This window comes from Danio rerio, chromosome 9 (genome assembly GCF_049306965.1).
Source record: "Danio rerio strain Tuebingen ecotype United States chromosome 9, GRCz12tu, whole genome shotgun sequence".
Lineage (NCBI taxonomy): Eukaryota > Metazoa > Chordata > Actinopteri > Cypriniformes > Danionidae > Danio > Danio rerio.
This window is the reverse complement of record NC_133184.1, coordinates 31847276-31871660: the sequence shown is the minus strand read 5'-3', so window position 1 is coordinate 31871660 and position 24385 is coordinate 31847276. Positions and strand designations below refer to the sequence as shown.

Sequence of the window (24385 nt, the reverse complement as noted above, 5' to 3'; positions counted from 1 at the left end):
AATTAATATTGTTTAAGTGTCTGAGCTTAACCAGATCATGTTTCTGAGAATCTGGCTATTGCCTTTTATAGATGTTCGTCTTAAAATAAAAACAAAGCATGTTCAGAAGACACTACACAACAGGATCCAAGTTCTCAAAGCCACAATCAGAACTTCTGTTCTGACAGCTATGAGGAATTATTCAAGGCTGTTAGCTAGCCAATAAATGAAAGAAAAGTGAAGTTGGAATAGCATATAATGTATAGGTAAGAGTGAGCTAGAAAGCAACGGATTGGTGGGACATGGCATTCTGCAGCTAAACGTGTGGTTAAATGGATTATCACTACACTACATCATTGTCTGAGGTCATAAGCCAAGACGTGGCCCAAGTAACAAGATTTAAATCAAAGTCATTTTTGTTTAATTTATATATTTTGTGTGGAGTCTTGACCACAAATCTTCCATGAAATTCATCAACTAGCACTTTCACACAGCTGACAGCTGAGTATGTAACAATGGGATCTCATTAGCGTTTGGCAGTCAGTTCCAGACTCAGAGGTCTTGGGTTAGTGTTGAAAGACCTCAGAGTACTATTTCACAGGTCACATGTGATTTATTCCTTAACAAATTAGTAGGCAAGATGGTGGGGTTACAAGTCAGTTCACACAATGAATTGGGGCTAATAAGGTCAAAGCTTTAATATCCATGACTGAGAATGAGGGTGTGAGCAATCTTGTCTAAGTGGACCATTGTGAAGTACAGCTTTGGACAGAACCAGTGTCATATGGGCAGATAATCTCCATCTTGAAAATGCACCCATATGTCCAAACAACTGTGCCTCAGAAATCCAATTTCAATGCTGTTGACCTTAGAAAATAAAATTAAAGTTGGCATTGGCAAGTTACTCTGACTAACTCAGAGTGTTAGTGTGGGGCAGAGGTGTTTAAGATAGTAAAATCATTGGTAATTTCATATTTACTGTGGTACAGAGCCATTAAGATATTATTTTTGTGTGAAATTGCAGTGTGCTTTAGGTAATTGTTGAGCTAAATGTTTGCTAGTGTGTTTTAGCGTCATGAGCCGTATGTTTGCTCTGAGGAGTTTAAACCTCCTGGCTCTAGACCCAACCATCTGAGTGTCCAATCCTCAATTAGAAGATCTTCCTGTAAAATCCTGTTCCGTCAAAACTGAGATCTGAAGAGAGTTGAGATGAGTTGAGTTAAGTCGGAGGCAGTGCCATAGCCAAAAAACAGGTGATGGTTTATTCAGAGTCAAGATCAAGACCAAAAGAAGATAGATTTCAAGTCAAGACAAGACTTAGATCAGACAATGTTGAGTCAGAATCGAGGTAGAGTTTAAATGAGGGAAAAGTCTGAGTTAATGCCAAAATCCAAGTTACGATTTGAGTCAAGGACAGACCAGAAGAGGGTTGAGTCAGGGTCAGTACAGTACATATACCAGATACAGCTCAAGACAAACCAAAAGAGAGTTAATTTCAAATCAGAACCATGAGCAGAACATGGTTGAGTATTGTGTCAATATTGATGAGGGTTAATTCAAAATATTAAGGACTAAGACCAGAAGTGGATTGATTCTGAGGCAAGACTATGACCAGAAGAGTCAACGTCTAAAACAGGGGTGCCCAAACTCGGTCCTGTAGGCCCGGTGTCTTGCATATTTTAGCTCCAACAACCCCAACTAAACAAACCTAGACCAGCTAATCAAGCTCTTTCTAGGTATACAAAAACTTCCAGTCAGGTATGTAGAAGTAAGTTGGAGCTAAACTATGCAGGACACCAGCCCTCCAGGACCGAGTTTGAGCAGGATCAAAAGAGGAACAAATAAGTAGCTGTGGGATTAAAGATTTAAATACAAAGAAAGAGAAAATTATTGAATGTTTCTCAAAAAAAAAAAAAAAAAAAAAAGGTGAGCGGTCTTTTTGTATTTTTTACTGTTGGTCTTTGTTGTGCTAATACAATGTTTTTCTATTGTTTTTGTTTGTATCAGTGTGTCAGGAAGTTGTCTGGGAGGCCTTTAAAATCTTCTTGGAGCGGCTTCCCAATCAGGAAGAGTACCAGACCTGGATGAGCCAATGCCAGACAGATAAAGTTTCCATAGGAGAGATTGGCACTGCCTTTAGCCAATCAGAGGAACACATAACACTTGTCCAGAGAGTATGTAGCAATGTAGTTAATGAACTCCTCTTCATTAACTTAAAAAATATACATATAATATGAATTTATTATATAAATTTGGTGTCAAAGGTTTGTGGTATGCTTGACTTATGTGTTTGAATCTTCATGATTCATTGCAGAGACTTGCACAGACAAGACCAAAAAGGTAAAATGGAACATTTGAAAACCTTACTTACCACACTAAACCCATCCCTTTAAAAACATTCCATTTGTTTTGTATTAGATGAGTTCAGTCTTACTGAGTTTGTTTTTCTCCTCATGTTTTGTCTTCCTCTTTCTTCTCAGTAAGACACCTACATACTCAGTATGCAGGTACTACACCCTTTATACCTGTTTGTTTTTTTTAATTTATTTGTGTGAGTAGTTGAACTGTTTACTCTTGTATCTGTAGTTATGTGTCATTTTCAAAAGTCTTTTTATTCTTTCTTTTTCTTTCTTTTTTAAATAGACCGGAGAACTCTTCTCAAGAACCAGGCAGTGTTACACCAGGTTTGTATGTTATACGTGTTAATAACGAATGAAGAAATATAGAAAACCCTTACAAAACATTAAACCTATTAGGAAATGTATAAAAAATGGTTATATTTACAGTTATTAAAGTTTTTTGGGTCTTTGTGTTTAATTCAGATTCAATTGTTGTAATTAACAGGAAATCAATAGATAAGTATTACTGATTCTGCAACACGACTGCACACCAAATCATAATTAAATGTATTTGAAACTCTGTAGTAGATGAGCTTCAAGCTGTGACCGCTGTGTTGGTGACCTCAGTGGTTCCAGTTGAAGTTGTTTCTGAGAGTGTGAAGGATGTTACTGCAGAAGCACCATCTGAAGTTATATTGATGGAGCAGGATACTGAGGTAGGCGGGTGACCGAGGTTCAATAAAGCATATCATCAATTTTTAGTATTGGAACACCTGCTAAGCAAAGCCTGTGCGTGTATTGCCTGTGGTAGATCACTAATGAGATTGAGCAGGAAGCTGCTGCTTTGCCATCGCATCCTCTCGTTGAGCAGAAGGTGGAGCTGGCTTTATTACTGACTGGGGAACCATGGAGTGAAGAGCTGTTTAACTCCAACAGCAGTGAACATGGCAGACTCACTCAGCAGATCACAGAGAAGGTACCACATACTGTACATACACACACACACTGTACATACAGTACTTTATACAAATATCTTGTGCTTGTGCTGGCCCAGCCGTTTATGTTAGTATATTATTTTGATTTTGAAATTAAACAAGTTTACAATATTTGTCTTCCTACAGATTTCAGCTGCTTTGGGGAAACTAACAGAATTTAAGAATGTATCCGTACTGAACATTAGGTATGTTTGTCCATGTTTCAGTTCAAAGACTACTTTTGTATAAAATTTTTATAGAATGTGGATGTAGCCTTGATTATGCAAGCTGATACTGCAAGTCTCAGACTTGAAATGTCAGACATAATGCACTCAATGGAGCTAGTGACGTCACTGTGAGGGATAGGGTTAGGGGCGCAGGACTTGCAACTGCAGCATATTTGACAAAAATGTAGATACTTCTTAGTTGTCAAATTCGAGAAAATAGTTAGACAATAGTATAAACTTATAGACTAATACACTGATAAAACTGCTGTGTAAAAATATAAACTTTATCTTTTCCATAGGCCACAGATAGATCCCTCAAGGTAAGTTAGACCTGATGTTTGTTTACATGAATGCATGTCAGTAAGTGAGAAAATGTGTTTGTTGCAGTCTCTTCCTGAGTTGTTAGACTATAAACAAGCAAGAATCATGTTTATGGTCATGACGTTACAATGCAAGTCTAAAAATTGATCAGCCTATGTATGCCCATTATAATTGCAGTTGTTGTTTTCTCTCTGCAGTGGTGAAAATGCAGTACTGGTGGAATATGTTGTGTCCCTGCAGACACGCAGTGAAGAGATAAGCAGTGAAACACTGGACTTCATTAATCTTCAATCCAATATGGTAGAAGGCACTTTTAGTTATTCAGAGGGCCCCACTATCCAGTACACCATTATTGACCTCCGCCCTGACATCACTGAGGCTCTGCATGGTACTGCTGTATTTGCTTGTAGTTACGAACAGCAATAGTCTACGGTGCATTTCAGCAGTCTGTAATATACTTTCTTTTTTTTTTTTGTTAGAGGAAACATCTCCAGAAGAAATCCAACCAGCAGAGAAGTTCCCAGACTCTGACCACAAGGTGAATTAGAACCAACTAGATATTCATATATTCTCAAAATCTATTTTTAATAGTCAGGGTATTGATTTTAACATTGAATGTAATGGCAGAAACATTAATATTGATAACTGCTTTAAGAATCACCATTCGTAAAGTTCACAAAGCCTGAGACTCAGTAGATTTGTCTTGGTTTTTGTCCAGGATGATATTTTAGCAGTAGAAAAAACATCTGAGCTGCCAGGAGAGATGCTGAAGGACGTCTTCACAGTTGGTGAACTTTTAGATCCTGCTATGTCAGAAGAAGGAGGTGTGGTTGAGCAAGATGTCTTAATTTTAGATGAGAGCACTCCAGCCCTTATAGACCATCTCAGTGGGGGTTTCACAGAGGGTAAGAACCATATTTCATAAGGTCAGTGTATTTAAGGGTGCTTTCACACTAGCACTCTTGGTCCGCACCCGGGCTCGTTTGACGGCATAGTACGATATGTTTAACTAGTGTGAACGTGTCTTCTGGTGGTCTGGGGTACGGTTCATGCGACCTCTGGTACAGTTGACTTCTGAATTGAATGCAATCGTTCCAAATAACGGAAGTAAATCGCTAACTGTACAACTAACTATCATTTTCATAATGTTTGTTCTTTCGTGTGTGTGGATGTGTGTGTGTGTGTGGGGGGGGGGGGGGGACACTAGTGTAATGCAGACTGTGTGATATTCTGAATGTTTATAATATGTTTGCGGCAGATGGACGCAAGTCACTTTCTGTATGTTCAAAACCAAAAGATTCAGTAAAAGCAGAATGACCGCGATGTGCGGATGTCTTTCCATTTTGGCGCTTTACTTTCGTGACCATCACTTAGCAACAGCCATAAACAAAACAGCAGCTTGATGACGCAAGTGTACCAGGGTTCAGAAGGAAAAAAGACAGTGTGAACACAAACCAACTGAGAAGGTGGCAAGGGGGGACAATCGAACTTGGGTGCGATCCAGGCAATTGAACCAAGTGTGAAAGCACCCTAAGTAAGGGTGTCTGATCCTGTTACTGGATGGCCAGTAGCACACTTATCATTACATTTTCTGAATTCTGAAAGACAAGGGCATCCTATGAGCAGGAAATGATAGCCCTGAATTTAACAAATATAGTGGTGAAAGACTCAAGGTGTTTGTTTATTCCTCCTTTTAGAACTTCAAGACAAGATCTTGGTGTTGACGATTACTCCTAGCCAGATTGCTACCATGTCAGGTGAAGCTGTTGGGCCTGTTACTGATTCAAAAGATAGGGTTGTCACAACAGATGACCTTGATCCTGCCTCTGGATCTGGTGGAGGAGAAGAAAGTTGGGTAACTGTCTTGCCTACTGAGGCACAGATGCCAATTGGAGAAGCAGTAGTTGATGAAGAGGTTTTCACTGATGAAGACATACTTCAGATAGACTATGAATTCTCAACAATTACAACTGTGGTTGAAGAGAGCCAGATTCTGCCTGAAGAAACCTCTGAACTGACTACTGTTGAAGATGGAAAGGAAGTAAACCTGCAGATTTTTAGGGATTCACCCCCAATGCTGCCAGTGCAAGTGGCTGAGGCCGAATCTACCCCAGAACCTGAGGAAGACTTCATAATATCTGCCGAAGAAGAGAGGCCAGATGAAGGCAAGATGCCAGGAAGAGCTATAACAGAAACATGGATTGATGAAGAAACCATTGTTGGAATTATAACAAAAAATGAATCAGTTGGAATTATCACAAAGAAGGAATCAGAGGATGTAAAAGAAGATGAAGAGGAAGAATATGTTTACAGTACCACTATGGCACAAGAGAATAATGATTTTGTAATAACAGATGTTTTAGCTATACAGTTTTCAGAGGAAACAGAGGATTATCTAACAAAGGATGAGGTCATACTGGTCACCATTGAACCAACAAGTTCAATCTCTCCAACTCCTCTTGTACCTGAGAAAGAATCACCCTTCTTCCCTATTACCATGATGACCCCAGAAGAGGTGGAGTTAGGACATACCTTAAGTTCAGAAGTCATGAATACATCTCTGGCTGTGATCCATTACAGTGAGGAAGAGGGTAGTGGCATTGCTGGTGACATCCAGGGCGATGTTGTTTCCAGTGTTGCATTGCCAACGAACCCTGGTCGGTCTTTGATGGTGTTTTTCAGTCTGCGTGTAACTAACATGATGTTCTCAGACGATCTGTTCAATAAGAGCTCAGCAGAGTACAAAGCCTTGGAACAACGCTTTATTGAACTGGTAATGTATCTCCTACATTTTTCCTTTCCCATCTTTCTCTTTCTTCAGATTTTCTTTCAAACATTCACCCTTTAGCCAAAAATATGAATTGCAGGCCCACCAGTTAAAATTTAGCAACAATTAAATTTGACTAACTAATATGTGATGTTGTAACTAATCTATTTAGAAATGTGATATTCCAAAAGCAGAAATAGACAATATAGAAATCCAACATCCAAAAACATAGATTTCTTGCGCCCTTCCATTCTGTCTTATAAAACACTAGGATTGTTGCCTTAGGGTTTCTCGACATTTGTTAAACAACATTACTTGCTGTGACTGTAGAGCCCAATTCTTTAAAGATATTCTTTATTGCAATCGCTACAAGTGGATATCATGGCAATCTTTATGGATGTTGGGTCTGCTTTCTGTGGCCAGCACTCTCTTTTCCTTTTTCAATGGTACTCTCTCCTCTATTTGATAACTTCAATGCCTGATTCTTAATCAGTATTTTATATTATACAACATGGATTTTCAATATCCTGGAGGGCTAGCCACCTAGGAAAATACTTAAAAAGTTAATCAAGGTGTCCAAAATGTTGCTTGCGAATCACAAATAGTTGGGTTAGATTGTTATTGGTACTAAAATCAGCAGAACACTTGTCCTTCAGAAGTGGAGTTATATCTATATTATGTTAGTGAGTTCATGGCCTCACTATTGGAACTCTTTGCCCCTTAGTTGGTGCCATATCTGCAGTCCAATCTCAGTCACTTTGAGAACCTGGAGATCTTGAACTTCAGGAATGGAAGTATAGTGGTGAACAGCCGTATGAAGTTTGGGAAGCCTGTTCCTCGTGAAGTCAATACTGCTGTTTACCTCATTCTAGAGGACTTCTGCAACACAGCTTACCAGACCATGAACCTTGCCATTGACAAATATTCATTGGATGTTGAATCAGGTAAGACCATTTGAAAAAAAAAAAAAAAGATCAATAACTATTTAAATAAGCTGTCTCTACATGCCTCCTTTATGTTTGCACCTGTGTTATTCTTGTTTTAGGGGAACAAGCAGACCCATGCAAGTTTCAGGCATGTAATGAGTTTGCAGAATGTACAGTGAACCGCTGGTCAGGTGAGGCTGAATGTGTGTGCAATGCTGGTTACTTCAGCGTGGATGGACTACCCTGCCAGAGTATCTGTGACATTCAGCCTGACTTCTGCCTGAATGATGGGAAATGTGATATCATTCCTGGTCAAGGAGCCATATGCAGGCACAGTGACTTTTTTATTATGCACATTTAAGGAAGCATATTACCTAGAGAACAGAATGTATATTGTGGCAACGTTGGCATTTTCCTGAAGTTATTATGTGTGTGTGTCTGCTCTGTAGATGCCGCGTGGGGGAAAATTGGTGGTACAGAGGAGAGCATTGTGAAGAATATGTTTCAGAGCCACTTGTAGTTGGTATTGCCATAGCATCTGTTGCTGGGTTCCTTCTTGTGGCGTCAGGAGTAATCTTCTTCCTAGCAAGAACTCTGAGAGATCAGTATGACAAAGATGAGACAGAGGATCCAATGCGGTAAGTAACTTTTATCACAGGCCCTATTTAAAACGTTCGAGGTTACAGAAGTAACCCTTCGTTCCCTGAGGAGGGGAACGGAAGTGCCATGAATGGGAGGATTCGTATCAGAAGCCGCTTATCTGGAGAGTATTGAACGGGCCAATGAATGAAATTAATTGGCAGCGTAAGCTTGCGCAGGTGTGCGACATCTGCAATCATCTCAGCATATAAGCACACCTGAAGCCAGCAGACGCCATCCTTTTAAGCTGAAGAGACTTTCAAACAGCTAAGGGACAGTCATTATGGCGACGGAATATGGCACTTCCGTTCCCCTCCTCGGGGAACGAAGGGTTACTTCTGTAACCTCGAACGTTCCCCTTCGGTTGGGGAACTTCAGTGCCATGAATGGGAGAATATGGAAAGCGCCATAATGACTGCACCTTACCAACACCCCCGATGAGGAGATAGTCAAGCAAGCGTGACGCACCCACATCATGGGGGGCGCGGTCCTCCAACGTGTCCCTGGCCCTAATTTATCCTACTTCAACAGAAGTTTTACGGATTTAGATATATTTTTTGGGAAGTCGTGAGCATCTAGATAATTCTAGGAAATACGACAGTACGTTGGGAAGCGTGCAATCCCGATAGGGAGGACGCTGCGGAGGCCATCCGTTACCCAAGGGGGGGATAGATGGCAGAATTTACCTATGGACTAGCCCTAAAAAGGGGGAGTACGCATAGCAAAGAGTGGTTAGCGGAGAGGGAAGACACGGGTCCGCCCAGGGGGGGGACTTAACCGTGGCGGAATAAGCATATGGGATCGCCTAGTGGGGATCACGCATAGCAGGCACCTATACCCAAAACGCGGGCTGACCAGCGGGCAGACCTACAACGTAGTGGGCCAGCAAGTGACTCCTCCGCTGAGTCAGTGCTGGGGGCCACGGAGGAATCTGCAGGGCTCACCTGACGGGGAACTTTACTGACAGATAAAAAAGGCGCACGTACCTCCGTGTTAGGGAGAATGGCGCAGCAAGCGTGTTTCAACACCCTACCGAGTTGTCTCCTCAATCACCAAGGGTTACCTAATACCCTTGAGGAAACCGGCTCCACTCGCAGATTGTAAAACCTTGCAAATGTGTTGGGTGTCGCCCAGCCCGCAGCTCTACAGATGTCTGTTAGAGAGGCGCCGCGTGCACGCGCCCAAGAGGATGCAACGCTCCGAGTGGAGTGTGCACGTACTCCCGGGGGACACGGCTGACCTCGACTCGAATAAGCGAGTGAAATGGCATCCACAATCCAGTGGGATAATCTTTGTTTCGATACGGCACTTCCCTGCTGCCGACCGCCATAACAGACAAAGAGCTGCTCAGATGATCTAAAATTCTGAGTACGGTCCACATAAATGCGCAGAGCGCGAACTGGACAAAGTAAAGAAAGGGCTGGGTCTGCCTCCTCCGGGGGCAGCGCTTGCAGGTTCACTACCTGATCTCTAAAGGGGGTGGTAGGAACCTTGGGCACATAACCGGGGCGGGGTCTCAGGATAACGTGAGAGTAATCCGGCCCGAATTCCAGGCACGAGTCACTGACCGAAAATGCCTCCAGGTCCCCGACCCTCTTGATGGAGGCCAACGCAACCAGCAGAGCTGTCTTCAGGGACAGAAAACTTAGAGATACTGATTCGAGTGGCTCAAAGGGATCGGATCGCAGACTCGTGAGAACGAGGGCGAGATCCCAAGAGGGCATGAGAGGGGGGCGAGATGGATTAATTCGCCTAGCACCCCTAAGGAACTGGATGACCAGGTTATGCTTTCCCACGGTGCCGCCAGCTACCGCGCTATGATAAGCGGAGATGGCGGCCACGTAAACCTTGAGAGTGGAGGGCGACAGCCTGCTGTCCAACTTCTCTTGAAGGAAAGAGAGCACAACACTAATCTGGCAATTTCGGGGGTCTTCTCTGCGAGAGACGCACCATTCAGTGAATAGACTCCACTTCAGGGCGTAGGCGCGCCTCGTGGAGGGGGCTCTAGCCTGAGTGATGGTATTAACCACCGCAGTCGGTAGGTTACCTAAGTCTTCCTCGCGTCTAGGGACCACACGTGGAGGTTCCAAAGATCGGGGCGAGGGTGCCAGATGGTGCCCTGTCCCTGAGAGAGTAGGTCCTCTCTCAAAGGGATCCGCCAGGGGAGGGCCGTCGCGAGGAGTGAGAGCTCTGATATCCAGGTCCGGTTGGGCCAAAGGGGCGCAACTAGCAGAACCTGTTCCTCGTCCTCCCTGACCTTGCACAGAAACTGCGCGAGCAGGCTCACTGGGGGAAACGCATACTTGCGCATGCCCCGAGGCCAGCTGTGGGCCAGTGCATCCGTGCCGAGAGAGCCCTCGGTCAGGGAAAAAAACAACTGGCAGTGAGCGTTCTCGGGGGAAGCAAACAGATCGATCTGGGCCTCCCCGAATCGCGCCCATATCAGCTGAACAGACTCGGGGTGGAGTCTCCATTCTCCAGGGCGTAACAGCTGTCGTGAGAGCGCATCGGCTGCACGATTGAGCGTGCCTGGGACGTGAATGGCGCGCAGCGATTTCAGCCGCGGGTGACTCCAGAGGAGCAGACGGCGGGCGAGCTGAGACATGCGGCGAGAGCGCATACCCCCCATGCGGTTGATATACGCCGCCGCCGCCGTACTGTCCATCCTGACCAGCACGTGTTGCCGCTCCAGCACCGGTAAAAAGCGGTGGAGAGCGAGGAACACTGCCAACAGCTCTAGGCGATTGATATGCCAATGCAGCTGGGCACCCTTCCAGAGGCCCGCAGCCGCATGCCCGCGACACACGGCCCCCCAACCCGTGTTGGAAGCGTCTGTTGAAACAACAACATGGCTGGACGCCTGTCCTAGAGGCACACCGGCCTGTAGGAACGAGGGGTCGTTCCAAGGGCTGAGGGCGCGGCGACACAGCGCAGTAACCGAGACCCGGTGTGTGCCCGCGTGCCATGCGCGTCTGGGGACCCGATCGTGAAGCCAGTGCTGAAGTGGTCTCATATGGAGCAACCCGAGCGGCGTGACGGCGGCTGCGGATGCCATATGCCCCAGGAGCCTCTGAAAGAACTTCAGTGGGACCACTAGTTTGCTGTCGAGCTCCCTCAGACAGTTCAGCAACAGGCGAGCGCGTTCCTCGGAGAGGAGCGCTACCATGGTGATCGAGTCCAGCTCCATCCCAAGAAAAGAAATCCTCTGCACGGGGGCGAGTTTGCTCTTTTCTCGGTTGACCTGAAGCCCCAGTAGGCGGAGATGCCGAAGCACCTCGTCCCTGTGCACAATCAATTGCTCCCGCGAGTGGGCTAAAATCAGCCAGTCGTCGAGATAACTGAGTATGCGAATGCCCGCGAGCCGAAGGGGCGCTAGGGCACCCTCCGCGAGTTTGGTGAAGACCCGCGGAGACAGAGAGAGCCCGAAGGGGAGGACCTTGTACTGCCACGCTCGACCCTCGAACGCAAACCGCAGAAATTGGCGGTGGCGTGGAAGAATGGAGACATGGAAATACGCGTCCTTCAGGTCTATGGCTGCAAACCAATCCCGAGGACGAACGCATTGGAGAATGCGCCTCTGCGTGAGCATTCTGAACGGCAGCTTGTGCAGACAGCGGTTCAAAACGCGCAGATCTAGGATTGGCCGTGACCCACCGCTCTTTTTGGGTACGATGAAGTATGGGCTGTAAAACCCACTCTCCATCTCGGCTGGAGGAACCGGCTCGATTGCACCCTTCGCCAGGAGGGCAGCAATCTCCTCTCGCAAGACAGGGGCGGACAGGGGGTTGACCCTGGAGAAATACACGCCCGTAAACTTGGGGGGCCGTTTCGCGAACTGAATCGCGTAACCGAGTCTGATTGTGCGTATGAGCCACCGCGAGGGGCTGGCCCACGCTAACCAGGCAGGCAGAGCCCTCGCTAATGGAGTCATCGCTACAATCGCTGACGTACCAGCGGTGGGGCAGCGCGGAGTGGGTGTGCTGATCCGGGAAGCACGAGGGTCCCGCAGAAAAGCTGGAGGAGAGCGATTCGCTCTGGCTCCGCACCCTGACTCCGGAGAGGGGGCTGGAGGGCTGAGGGAAGGGAGACCGTCCCCCCAGCGCTCGTGAGCCACTGGCGAAGCACGTAGAGTCTGCGAGCCGGAAGGCAGCGCGTCCCGGACTGGCAGAACTCGTGCAGTCACATCCGGGGAAGGGAAAAAGTGCTCTTTTACTGATGTTTTGGTGGCACTGAAAAGTACCGTTGTTATCGGGGCCCCGCCCTCCAGCGGGGAAAGAGCAAGTTTCCTCTTCTCCGGATGGCCTGTCTCAGGGACGCTTCGCGGTCCGTTTACCGGACTTAACGGCGCCCTGGGCAGGAGGGGCTGCCTGCTTTCGAGGTGAACGCCGCGCCCGCTTGGCCGGAGGCGCAGGCGGGGGCGGGGCAGCACTCGTTGGCGGGCGCCCTCGGCGAGGAACAGCGGAGGTGGATGGCTCGGCGGGCGGAGCGGGCTTACGGCCACGCCGATAGATGACATTGCCCATCGCATCCGACTGCTCTTTCACCGCCTTGAATTCCTGGGTGAATTCACCGACAGTGTCGCCGAACAGGCCAGCCTGGGATATGGGCGAGTCAAGAAAGCGAACTTTGTCAACGTCGCGCATATCGGCCAGGTTTAGCCAGAGGTGGCGTTCCTGAACCACAAGTGTGGACATCGTCCTCCCCAGCGCACACACGGCGGACTTAGTAGTCCGAAGAGCATAGTCGGTCGCGGTGCGCAGCTCATGTAATAAGCTTGGGTTGGACCCGCCCTCGTGCAGCTCGGCCAGCGCCTGCGCTTGGTAGCGCTGGTAGGTGGCCATCGCGTGCAAAGCAGAAGCAGCCTGGCCCGCAGCCTTATAAGCTCTGGCTCCGAGGGAGGCAGACAACCTACAGGCTTTGGACGGGAGGCGGGGCAAACCCCGCCACGTAGAGGCGCCGCGCGGACAAAGATTGACCGCGATAGCGCGCTCCACTGACGGGATCGCCTCATACCCCCTGGCAGCTCCGCTGTCAAGGGCGGTGAGGGCGGAGGCACTCGCAGCACGGGCAGAGAAAGGTGCCCTCCAGGACTGCGTGAGCCTACTGTGCACTTCCGGGAAGAAGGGGACGAGAGGCTTCGAAGGCTTCGCCTTCTGGTCCTCTACGTAGCACCCATCTAGTCGGTCCGGCCGCGGAGCTGGGGGATAAACCATCTCCAACCCCACGGCCGAAGCAGCCCGGGAAAGCACGGCTAACATGTCCGCTTCAGGATCCGATTTGACAGCGCTCACCTGCCCGGAGGGGGCGAGCGGGTCCGGATCTTCGTCGGACAGTGAAAGCCCACCCTCCGATGCCGCGGAGGACATCTGATCTCCGGTGTCAGCGAGTGTGAGAGCTACCATCTGGTTAGACGGATCACTCTCACCACCCGAAGCTTGGATGGAGCGCCGTGAGGAGCGAGAGGTCCGCGAGCCCGTGGGCGGCGGATTAGCTCCCGCTGAAACCCTCAGATCTGCCCGAGCGCCCGCTGCTTTTTTAGAACAGGAGGCAACTGGGGTGGCTCGCTCTCTTGCGAAAGTTAGCCGCGATCTTAGCTGTGCAACGGTCATGGCATCGCAATGACGACATGAACCGCCCGCGAGCACCGCATTAACATGCTGGACCCCCAAACATGCAATGCAGTGATCGTGTCCATCATCCGGAGACAGGAAACCCCCGCATCCAGAAACGCACAGTCGGAGCGCCATCCTGAAAAGGACGTGCTGCACGACTGTGTTGCTCTTTTAGGAAAGTTGCAACTATACGCACCGCTCTGGAGGACCGGACCCAAAGAACCGCAGGCAAGGGAGTAACCCAGCTCGACCGTCTGCCACCGCGAAGACCCACTCTGGACCGGGAGACACACTCGTTCGCTCTGAAGTGCTGATCAGCAAGAGGAACCCTCATCGACTCACTCAGAAAGGATCTGAAGCGAAAAGGATGGCGTCTGCTGGCTTCAGGTGTGCTTATATGCTGAGATGATTGCAGATGTCGCACACCTGCGCAAGCTTACGCTGCCAATTAATTTAATTCATTGGCCCGTTCAATACTCTCCAGATAAGCGGCTTCTGATACGAATCCTCCCATTCATGGCACTGAAGTTCCCCAACCGAAGGGGAACTGGTATTCTCAAGCATCTTCAGCAATCTGATCACAAGGAACCATCTTAGACGCATGGCTATTTTCACCCGGTATTAACATGCATTTAAATGTTAGGATTTCATTGAGACCCTTTGAACTTGTATTTTCATGCTTAGTATACTTAATAGGTCACTAACTGGTTAGTACTAGTAAGCAGGAAAGCAATAAAAACGATTTACATGGTAAACAATATTTTGACTGAAATCAATAGAGGTTTGAGCACAACACAAAAAAGTAAATGAATTTAGTGTTTCCCATGGTCATTGCTAGTGTATATGGTCTTTTTTTGGCTATGTGAAAGCATTCATCTGTCTGCGTACTTACTCTGCAAAAGCAATCTAGTGATTTTTGATTGTCAACCTTGTAAATTATAGTTTAAATTTATCATGGATTATTGCAGTGACGTGCGGTGAGGTTTTTAGCTGTCGAGGCACGACTCTTTCAGGGTTATGTTTACAAACCTATGGATCTAATATATTTTCCAAATAGAATTCTTTCTATACACATGGCAGGAACATACTGGGCCAAGGAAGAATGTAAAATGCGGAGCGATTCAATATGCTCCCTAAAAACTAAAAAGGAGAACACTATAGACAGCCTGTACCAAACGAGACATGCACAGCACCGCCGCAAATGCGCTCTCTCTCATTCACAAACAAATACACACACCCCCACACTCACTATTTGCACACTGTACTTACCTTTGCTTCTAAATGAAGTCTTGAAATTACTTGAATTACATTGAAATGATCGAATCTTTTGAAGCAAGCCCTTTAGCTACCGCATTGTTCGTCCATTATTTATTCACGTTTTGATTAAAAGTCCAATTGGGAAACATTTTTGAGCTGAGATATTGACGTTACATCCACAATTTTTGCAGTCAGTCAGAGAAAAACATAAAATAACAGATTTTACTGCGTAGAAGAAGAACAACCACTGATCAAGAAAAATACATGCACCCTCTTCAGTGCGGCAGAGCTGCTGCCTGCCTCACCTCATGTAATTTCAGTGCGGTTTTATGTCAGATCCTAACACTAAATAAGTGATACACATACGTGAAATACATTACCTATCATATGCAAAGTGAGGACATATAATAAACAATGTCTACAATGTATAAAAACATTTTAATAAAGCACTACATTGGTAGCATACACTGAGTGAGCAAAAGGCACACGCTCAACCTAGTGTGCAAGGGATGCAAGAGATTGTCCAATCTTACGTGAGGCACAGCGATTTTGATTATTTAAAGTATTGAAATCATTTGAATCATACAGAAATTGCATTTATAGCACAGATCAGTGGACAAATATTTATTTTATCATTAGTATACATCTCATGATGGCAGGTGAGCATGATGACAGGTGAAGCACTGCCTCCCCTGACCGCACGTCCCTGGATTCTTGCTATTATAATACTCTTTCTAATAATGACTTAATTAAGTCTTAATGTCTTAAGTAAATTCCAGTGTATGAAAGCTTTACCTCAAAAGTCTGAGCTTTCAGGAACCAATCCCCTGACACAAAATTACGCTTAAGTGTTTGACCTTAAGTAAATCAGACTTTATCTGCTGCATAGATGCTATAAAACAGAAAACAAATAAATAAAAACGCATATCAAGCATAATATTACATGCTAAACACTCTAAGCATAACATAAGTCTTGAAATGAATTATTTATTAAATATTACATTTATTTATAAATGTAGCCTTGAAGATATGGAATGTAAATAATTATTATAACTTATGGATGAGTGAGTTATATTTGCATTAAATGATCAATTCTCTCGTATATCTCTTTAATTACTGCATGTGCAACACCTAGGAAGAAGCTTACTACTTCAGTAATGCCATTATAAGATTTGCATTAATTCATCAAGAGGGCTGATCTGTGATCCTTTGACCCTCTTTAGGTCATGACTTCTTAGCCCTGCGGATGGCTGCAATCTTTTTAATGTGTGCTTACTTTTTATGTACGCAGGAGAGAGGACAGTCCACCATTTATAGACAGGGCCACTAAGTACAACCCCATGTTTGAGAGCGATTTAACAACCGGCTACAGCCATTACTATCAGCGGTATCCTGAGCCACCAGTTCACAGCAGCGCCAGTGCCGAGGCATCCACTGACTTCAGCAGCGAAGAGATACACCATATTTATGAGCACAGTGAACTTACTAAAGAGGTATGAGTGTGTGTCAAAAAAAAAAAAAAGATAATGGTAGAGTAGGTTTACAATCAATTGCTTGTATAGGAGAGTTGTTAAAGAGAAAATGTTGTAAAACTGTTGTTTTTTTACTCATAATGTCCTTTAGGAGATTCAAGATCGTATTCGCATCCTTGAACTCTACGCTCGAGATCGCCAGTTTGCAGATTTTGTGCGGCAGCATCAAATGTGAGTATAAATTCTTCAAATCCAATAGATTTATCAGTTTTCACACCTCATGTCATTTTATTTTTATTTGCTCAGCTCAATGGATAATCGAGAAAGAGAAAGTTCCTCCACATAGGGCACGTGTCTGAAAGCCTGATGCATGCAAGTCACAGAAGATAACACTGTTAGTAAGTGATGTAGTGGGAATGGCATATTTTGTATCTCCAATAATGAATTGAGTGTAAGAAAAAAAAGAAGAAGAGAGAATTTTGGGACTTCTCTGCTGTAATTGTAAATAGAGTGTTTGTATTGATTTTCTTGATGTCTTCCTCTTTCAGAAAACTGCCTTGTCTTTTGGAAAATGACAGCTCTTCAGCCTCTATTTGTCTCTTAGAGACTTTGCCATTACAATTTAATTTGGCCAGCTATGGATCTTTCTTTTTTTTTTTTTTATTTCGTCACCTCAGAATTATAAGGTTCTATCTGACATTTTTATCAAAATTGAGTTATTGACATATTCTTATTAAATGACAACTTATTTACATTATGGGATTTTTTTTACATTTACATTAATGTTGTTTACATTTTATGACTTTTTATTTAAAAAACAAATGTTACACACATACTGTTTGCTATGGAATGTTAAAACTTTGAAGCTCAATGTCTCAAAATCCTTCAGAACGCAGATAGAATCTTATAATTCTAAGGTGACGATTTATCTTTACTGTCAGCCCATTTTACTTTTTCTTACTATAATTGAACAAGAACATGGTGACAAACAGTATCCTTTGATTTGTTGAAATGTTTTGTTAGTGCCTTTTCATCTTATCCAGTAACTGTATCCCATCTCTCAGCCAATCGATCTTTGGTGTTCAAAACAAAAGATCATTGATGCATTAATCCTGAAAATAACTTGAATCACAAAGTCAACGTCTGTGTTACTTTCAGTACATTACACACTGTATTCTTTGGTGGTATTTTTTATCATTTAAAGGTTATAGTTTTACTAGTTCTACTGCTGGTCAGAGATTTTAAGCTGTAAAATAAGACAAAATAATTTCAAAAATAATTCTGAAAAAAAAACTACAATCAAATAAAATTAAAAGTGGCCTATAATAATGTTGTATAATATTGTTATATTTATTTAAAAAATTAATTATAGATTTGTGTCTTGAGTATTGAATAAAGAATGTTAAAGTTATGATAAAGTGTTTAATGATGCTGTATATTATTGTTTATTATTATATATTATTGTTTTAGCTGTAAACTGTATTATTGTTTTAACTGCCCTTACAGGAGTGGCTCTTGCCAAATTCCCTTTATGACAAGTCATTTCACTTGACCGCCATCTTGCAAACAGCCTCGGGCAACTATTTTCTATAAACACTTTGTGATAGTCAAATACAATTATATATTTAGAAGGAGACAGACCATGGTCTCTGACACTTTTCTTCACTTTGCTTCTGAAAGCAGTGCTAACTTAAATATTGCTTCTTAGGCTCAGATCATGAAAAAAAGCATTGAGTTATTATAAAGAGGTAAACCAGAACTTCCATTGCTACAGTAATGGCTTTGGGTTTAGCTATTTTGAACCATTTTTGTTCAATAAGTGGTTTATTACCATGTCCTTGGAATAATGTATACATTGTATGTGTATTATTAAATATTGTAAAGTTGTATCAGGAGGGGTAGTTCACCTAAAATGAAAATACTGTCATGTTTTAAATGTCATTGAATCGACAGAATTGTCATATTTGTGTGAACAATGCCTTTGAGTTGTTGTTGTTGTTTTTTTATAATTAAATAAACCTTTGTCAGGTACTGAGTCACCTCTCCAATGAAATCAACATTCATTATGGGTTGTAATGCAGTTCTGACTATATTTTAATGCGGTGAGAAGTGTGCTTGAGCGATATTGTCTTTAACTGAGCTGGACTCATGGTATTATAAGTTTCAGAGCTAATTTAAGAGTACAGAGCACACTGCAATTAGTCAAAGCAGAGATTACAGCCCAGATTACAGAGCATTACGTGCAGCCTATGCCCAAAGCATAGAGATGTAAGCATGTGTGTTTGTCTGGTCTACTATGATTACATGCAAAGGACTTAAAAATATATAGTACATAAACCAGAATGTCTTAGAGGGGGCTTAAAAAAAAGTCTCACTCCATATGTTACATCTCATTGAAAAACAAAAATTTGACTGACCTTTGACTCTGACTCTGAGTCTAGGAAAAACAAATTAGCTCAGTTGTCAAAAGTAGTTATTATCAGCTGAGGATCATCTCCTTAAATCATTACTTTTTTTTAAGATCTGGGAAACGTCATTCATGATTTTATCGCATCATGCCTGTACTACTGTAATTCACTATATGTTGTCTTAAACAATCTTACAAAAACAGGCTCATATTTCACCTGTTTCAGTGTCCCTTCACTGGCTTCCTGTTATAATTTAAAATTAAATTCAATAGTTTGCTTATTGATTTCAAAGCTTTGAATGGATGACCTTCTTATATTTTTGAGCTTATTAATTTGCCCTCAGGATACCCTATTAAGCTTTATTACAGGTCACTTGGTCACACATTTTTATTCTATCACTTTCTCAGGCTATTAATGTTCAATGTGTATCTTGTTGTTAATATTATTATTCTATTATGTTTTTTTAGAAAGTGTGTTTTTTTGTACTTTAGTCAGTCTAAAGTTGATAAATGTGCTTCATAAACTAACTTTACTACAGTCTGACACATTGTGGGTCTGGAATGACATGGGTACGCAAACAATTATAGTTTTCATTTGTATTGTTTAATAGCAATGACAAAATCTCCCAGGATACATACTTAAATTTTGATTTCATGAGAAACAAATGTAGACAATCTGGTAATGTGTAACATATGAAATTCATAATTATGCATCGTTTGTTTGCTAGTTTTTTAACCAGAGAGCCAGAGAAGGGACTACAATCAGAACCAGACTCTGTGTTAAAGTCGCAAATAAACTTTTTTTTCTCTCTCTCTACAGTGTCAGTAGTGAAAGTGAACTGATGGTCCAGTGATTTTGTCAGCATTTCAAGTGTAACCCAATAACTTGTTGCAGTTACACTTCACAATTTAACCTCTAGAGGGAGATGTTTGTGTTTTTCATTGTCAAAGTTCATCATACACTGACTACATGATCAAGTGTACAGTGTAATATTCCTATGCTTCTCTATTTATAAGGAATGCATTGCTATGAGAATGTTAGGAAACAGTATTTTCAGTAGGCTAACCACTGTAAAAATGAAGTGTGCTTAACTGTATCGAAAGTGTATTTTTTTGGTAATTAAAATCTGAACGGAATACTTAAAAAGTGCACTTGCTGATAATATAGTAAAATTAAAGGCCACAAGAGTACAAAAGTAGAGTAAACTTTAATCACACTATTTCTCAACACATTTAAGTGCAATTGTTTAGCAAAAGACTGTTATTTAAGTTCTGCTTAAACACATTTTAAATCAATATTGTCACAGTGCTTTAAAAAGTATTATTTTTATAAGTTTCCATACAGAACCATACTTCTAAAGTGCTTTATAATGAAGTTTTAAATAACATTTTTGTTAATATTACATTAAATTAATATTGGTATATAGTTTGTATTAATATAATTCATATTTGTATAACTGTTATTTGTCAGATTTTATGTGAGCCTAGTCCTTTATGAAAATTAACCATGTTTTTTTTAGTAGTAATCAATTATTTGGATTTTTAGCAAAATAATAATAATTTGTGGTCATTGTATAACTAGATGACAAATTCAAGTTTGTTGGTGGTTAATTTTATGTAAAAAAAAAAAAAAGGACTAAAAATAAAAGGGATTTAATCCTAACTCATGAGATTTTTCTGATGCATGTTCATGCAAAACATATAAAAATAGATAAAAAATAATAATATGATGTAATATAAATAAAAATAAATAAATAAATAAAAATTCAGTATCTCTGTTGTTAAGTGGAGCAGATGAGATAATCGATAACTGCCTTAACCGAAATGAGCTGGTCATAATTAAATGTTCTCTTATAATGCAAAGAATTGGCAAAAAAAAGAGAGAGAGAAAAAAGAAAGAAACTTTGAAAACAAGACAACTTTGTAGAGAACCAGTTACAATATCAAAGTTACAATGTAGGCAACAGACGTTTAAATAAAACGTCATTTACCTGAGAGAGTGCTGACTGACAGGACTGAGATCCAAAATTTCAATTGTGAGGAGGTGCTGACAGTGGGGTATATGCCGAAGCATGCTAATAGGACTTTTAATTTGCCATTAACCTGGGTTAAGCGCTTCCGGCGAATTGAATGGCAATGCAAAATCCGGTGCGTTTAAGGTCTGTTTTCTTTAAAAAATCAGCGATCTCCACTAGCTGAGTGATATCCGATTTAAAGTGGGTCTCAGATTGTACAAGAAGCACTGCATTAAATTACATTTCCCCCGCCATATCTTTATTACATGAGCATTTATTTTACCCCAGTATATTCAATGGAGCTTCTGCGTTAGCCTGCCGATTCTGACGGGCGCGTGCGAGTAAACGGCTTTTTGTCTTGTTTTACACTTAAGCAACTAAATAAATGCTAAAGTTTATTTAACTGAATGTATTTTAATGACATTACAACATCGATGCTGTATTAGGAACCGTATAAAATGAGAAAAAGTTCACAATAACAGGTCACCGGAAGTGTATCAGCATGGGAACAGCACTAGCTCGGCATATACCCTGATACATGTGAAAAACCAAAAGGCAGGAACAACAAACTCGGGCCATAATGGTCGGCAACACAATAAACAACATAGTTCGATGTGGTCGTTTGCCAAGGCGGTGGATTAATAACGTAATGCACGACCTCATCTGTCAGTACGTTGTGCAAATACTGTATCCATACCACAGATGCTATCTTTGTTTCTCACGGTCGTTTACCTTGCTTTTTTTTTAGAGTGAAGATGCAGCATTAGCCTACGTGACGGTGTCTGGATGTGTAAAGAGCAAAGATATTATTTGTTTAAATATTCATTTATTCTTTGTCGCATACATTATATCAGAGACTATAACTAGCAAAACAATATTTATGCATGTTCAATGAAATAAAAAATATAGGTAATCAGATCACAGAATCAAAAAATAATAAAAGGGGGTAACATACAATAACGTTGTAATTTACTAACATGAACGATGCATATATTTCAGTATTCGTATATTTTTGTTAACATTAGTTTATGAAAATAAAGTTGTTCATTGTTAGTTCATTTTAACGCAGTCTAATATCTAATGTTAACATAAAATTGGATGTTTATAAATCATTAGTAAATGTTAAACTATTACTGTAAATTAGAGCTGCATGATATTGGAAAAATCTGACATTGCAATATTTTGTTTTGCTATTGTATATATTGTGATTGTGAATATAATATGAGTTGAATAACTATATTTGGAAAGCTTTCTTTGATTTAGATCGACTGGGATGATTGAGTCTCTCTATGCAGTGCATCTGCATTAAGTATAATAAATTACTTGCATAAGTATGACAGAGCAAAAATAAAAGTGAAATAAACAGTGCTTTATGGTTTTCTGTGGAGTGTAACAGTACCCAAGTACAGAAATTGAACAATCAACTGTAAAATAACATAGTCATCATTGTATAAATAATTTGTAAAAATAAGGACAATGAACCTTGGAACCAGGAGGAACAATGAGGTTTTTGTCCGGGCCGGGGTACAGTGGACCAACTCTATACCCTCACCAGGGTGTATATACCCTCACTAGTACGCCCAACCAGTTCACATGTGTTTTGTGGACTTGGAGAAAGCATTAGACCGTGTCCCTCGTGGCTTTCTGTGGAGGGTGCTCGGAGAGTATGGGGTCAGAGTCACTCTGTTAAGGGCTGTCTCATCCCTGTATGAACAGAGAAGGAGTCTGGTTTGCATTGCCGGCAATAAGTCAGACTTGTTTCCAGTGCATGTTGGACTCTGACAGGGCTGCCACTTGTCACCAATTCTGTTCATAATTTTTTTGGACAGAATTTCAAGGCGCAGCCTTGGGCTGGATGGAGTCCGGTTCGGACCACAGGATTTCATCTTTGTTATTCGCAGATGATGTTGTTCTGTTGGCATCATTGAACATGGACCTTCCGCATGCACTGTTATGGTTTGCTACTGAGTGTGACGCTGCTGGGATGAGAATCAGCACCTCCAAGTCCGAAACCATGGTGCTCCACCGGAAAAAGGTGGTCTGCCATCTCCAGGTTGAAGGAAAGTCCTTAAGTTTAAGTATCTTGGAGTTTTATTCATGAGTGAAGGAAGGATGGAACGTGAGATTGACAGGCAGATTGGTGCAGCGGCAGCAGTAATGCCGTCGATGAACCAGTCCGTTGTGGTAAAAGGAGCTGAGCTTTCGATTTAACGGTCAGTCTATGTTCCTACTCTCACCTATGGTCATGAGCTTTGGGTCATGACCGAAAGGACAAGATCTCGGATATAAGTGGCTGAAATGAGTTTCCTTCGAAGGGTGGCAGAGTGCACTCTTATGGATTGGGTGATGAGCTCTGTCACCTGGAAGGAGCTTGGAGTAGAGCTGCTGCTCCTCCACATCAAGAGAAGTCAGCTAATGTGGCTCGGGCATCTGTTTCGAATGCCACCTTGACGCTAACCTAGGGAGGTGTTCCAGGCATGTTTCGCCGGAAGGAGGCCTCGGGGAAGACCCAGGACACACTGGAGGGACCCAGGACACACTGGAGGGACCAGGGAGAGGGAAGTCTGGAGTTCTCTCCTAAGATTGCTGCCCCCTTGGAAAAGTGGTAAAAATGAATGAATGAATAAATATTTAACAACATCTTTATGTTTTATTGAATAATCTAATCCTGCAATGTGACTATTACGGAAACATTGTGATATCGATGCTCAGCCCTATTGTAAAAGCCATGTTGTTTTTTCTCAGCTCATTATAGTAAATACATACCTAACAATAACTAATGAAAGCTTAACCATGGTAGTTTTACATGATATAGCCACTATAGGTCAGAAAGTAGGGTTATAGACAACTGCAAAAAATATAAATATATAAACGTTCTGCTAGGGCACATTTCAGCAATAATTGTCAGTCTTACAGTCCTAATGATTCTGTGTGCTTGAGCTTTTCTGGCATTGTTAATAATGAATCACCCTCCTGAGCAGAATTCATCAGTTCCCCCACACACATATGCTGCCAACAGCTGCATTTAGTCAGATTTTCTTCCTCTAGAAAAAAACAACAACATAAAACATGCACATAAAAATTCTCACAACATTTAACACCACCGATCACTGATGTCAAGGGCCACCAATGACCAGATTTGTTGACAGTTTTTGTCCCTTGTGTGTGTGGAGCAACAAGTACTCGTAATTTTTCCTTTTTCTCACTTGTGTTTTTGTCTGCTTGTTGATTGGTTTGTGTGTTTGTTAAATTAGTGTTTTGTATCGTGACTGAGTTTTCTTCTGCTGGACATGTGCTTGAAGTTCATTTAGTTCAGTTTGACTTTCACAGCTGCAGTGCAAAACATACAATCATCTGCATCAAACCATCACACACACACACAACAGAGGCTTATGTACTTATCCACTGACCCTTTAGACTTTCATTGCATCATAGCCCCATCAAGTCTTG

The 24385-nt window shown here is 42.5% G+C and overlaps 1 protein-coding gene across 1 annotated transcript in view; it reads left to right on the top strand.

Moving 5' to 3' along the window:
• Positions 1–18548, top strand: part of impg2a (interphotoreceptor matrix proteoglycan 2a) — a 32633-nt gene extending 14085 nt beyond the window's left edge. Inside the window, exons 7-24 of the mRNA XM_017357822.4 lie at positions 1987–2153; positions 2294–2319; positions 2460–2486; positions 2623–2663; positions 2904–3034; positions 3130–3294; positions 3440–3498; positions 3819–3839; positions 4038–4228; positions 4320–4378; positions 4559–4745; positions 5538–6613; positions 7332–7551; positions 7653–7863; positions 7983–8171; positions 16333–16534; positions 16665–16744; positions 16820–18548. Coding sequence (XP_017213311.1) covers positions 1987–2153; positions 2294–2319; positions 2460–2486; positions 2623–2663; positions 2904–3034; positions 3130–3294; positions 3440–3498; positions 3819–3839; positions 4038–4228; positions 4320–4378; positions 4559–4745; positions 5538–6613; positions 7332–7551; positions 7653–7863; positions 7983–8171; positions 16333–16534; positions 16665–16744; positions 16820–16859 — 3092 coding nt within the window. The 3' untranslated portion in view covers positions 16860–18548. The remainder of the gene's footprint in view (positions 1–1986; positions 2154–2293; positions 2320–2459; positions 2487–2622; positions 2664–2903; positions 3035–3129; positions 3295–3439; positions 3499–3818; positions 3840–4037; positions 4229–4319; positions 4379–4558; positions 4746–5537; positions 6614–7331; positions 7552–7652; positions 7864–7982; positions 8172–16332; positions 16535–16664; positions 16745–16819) is intronic.
• Positions 18549–24385: the final 5837 nt, after the last annotated feature.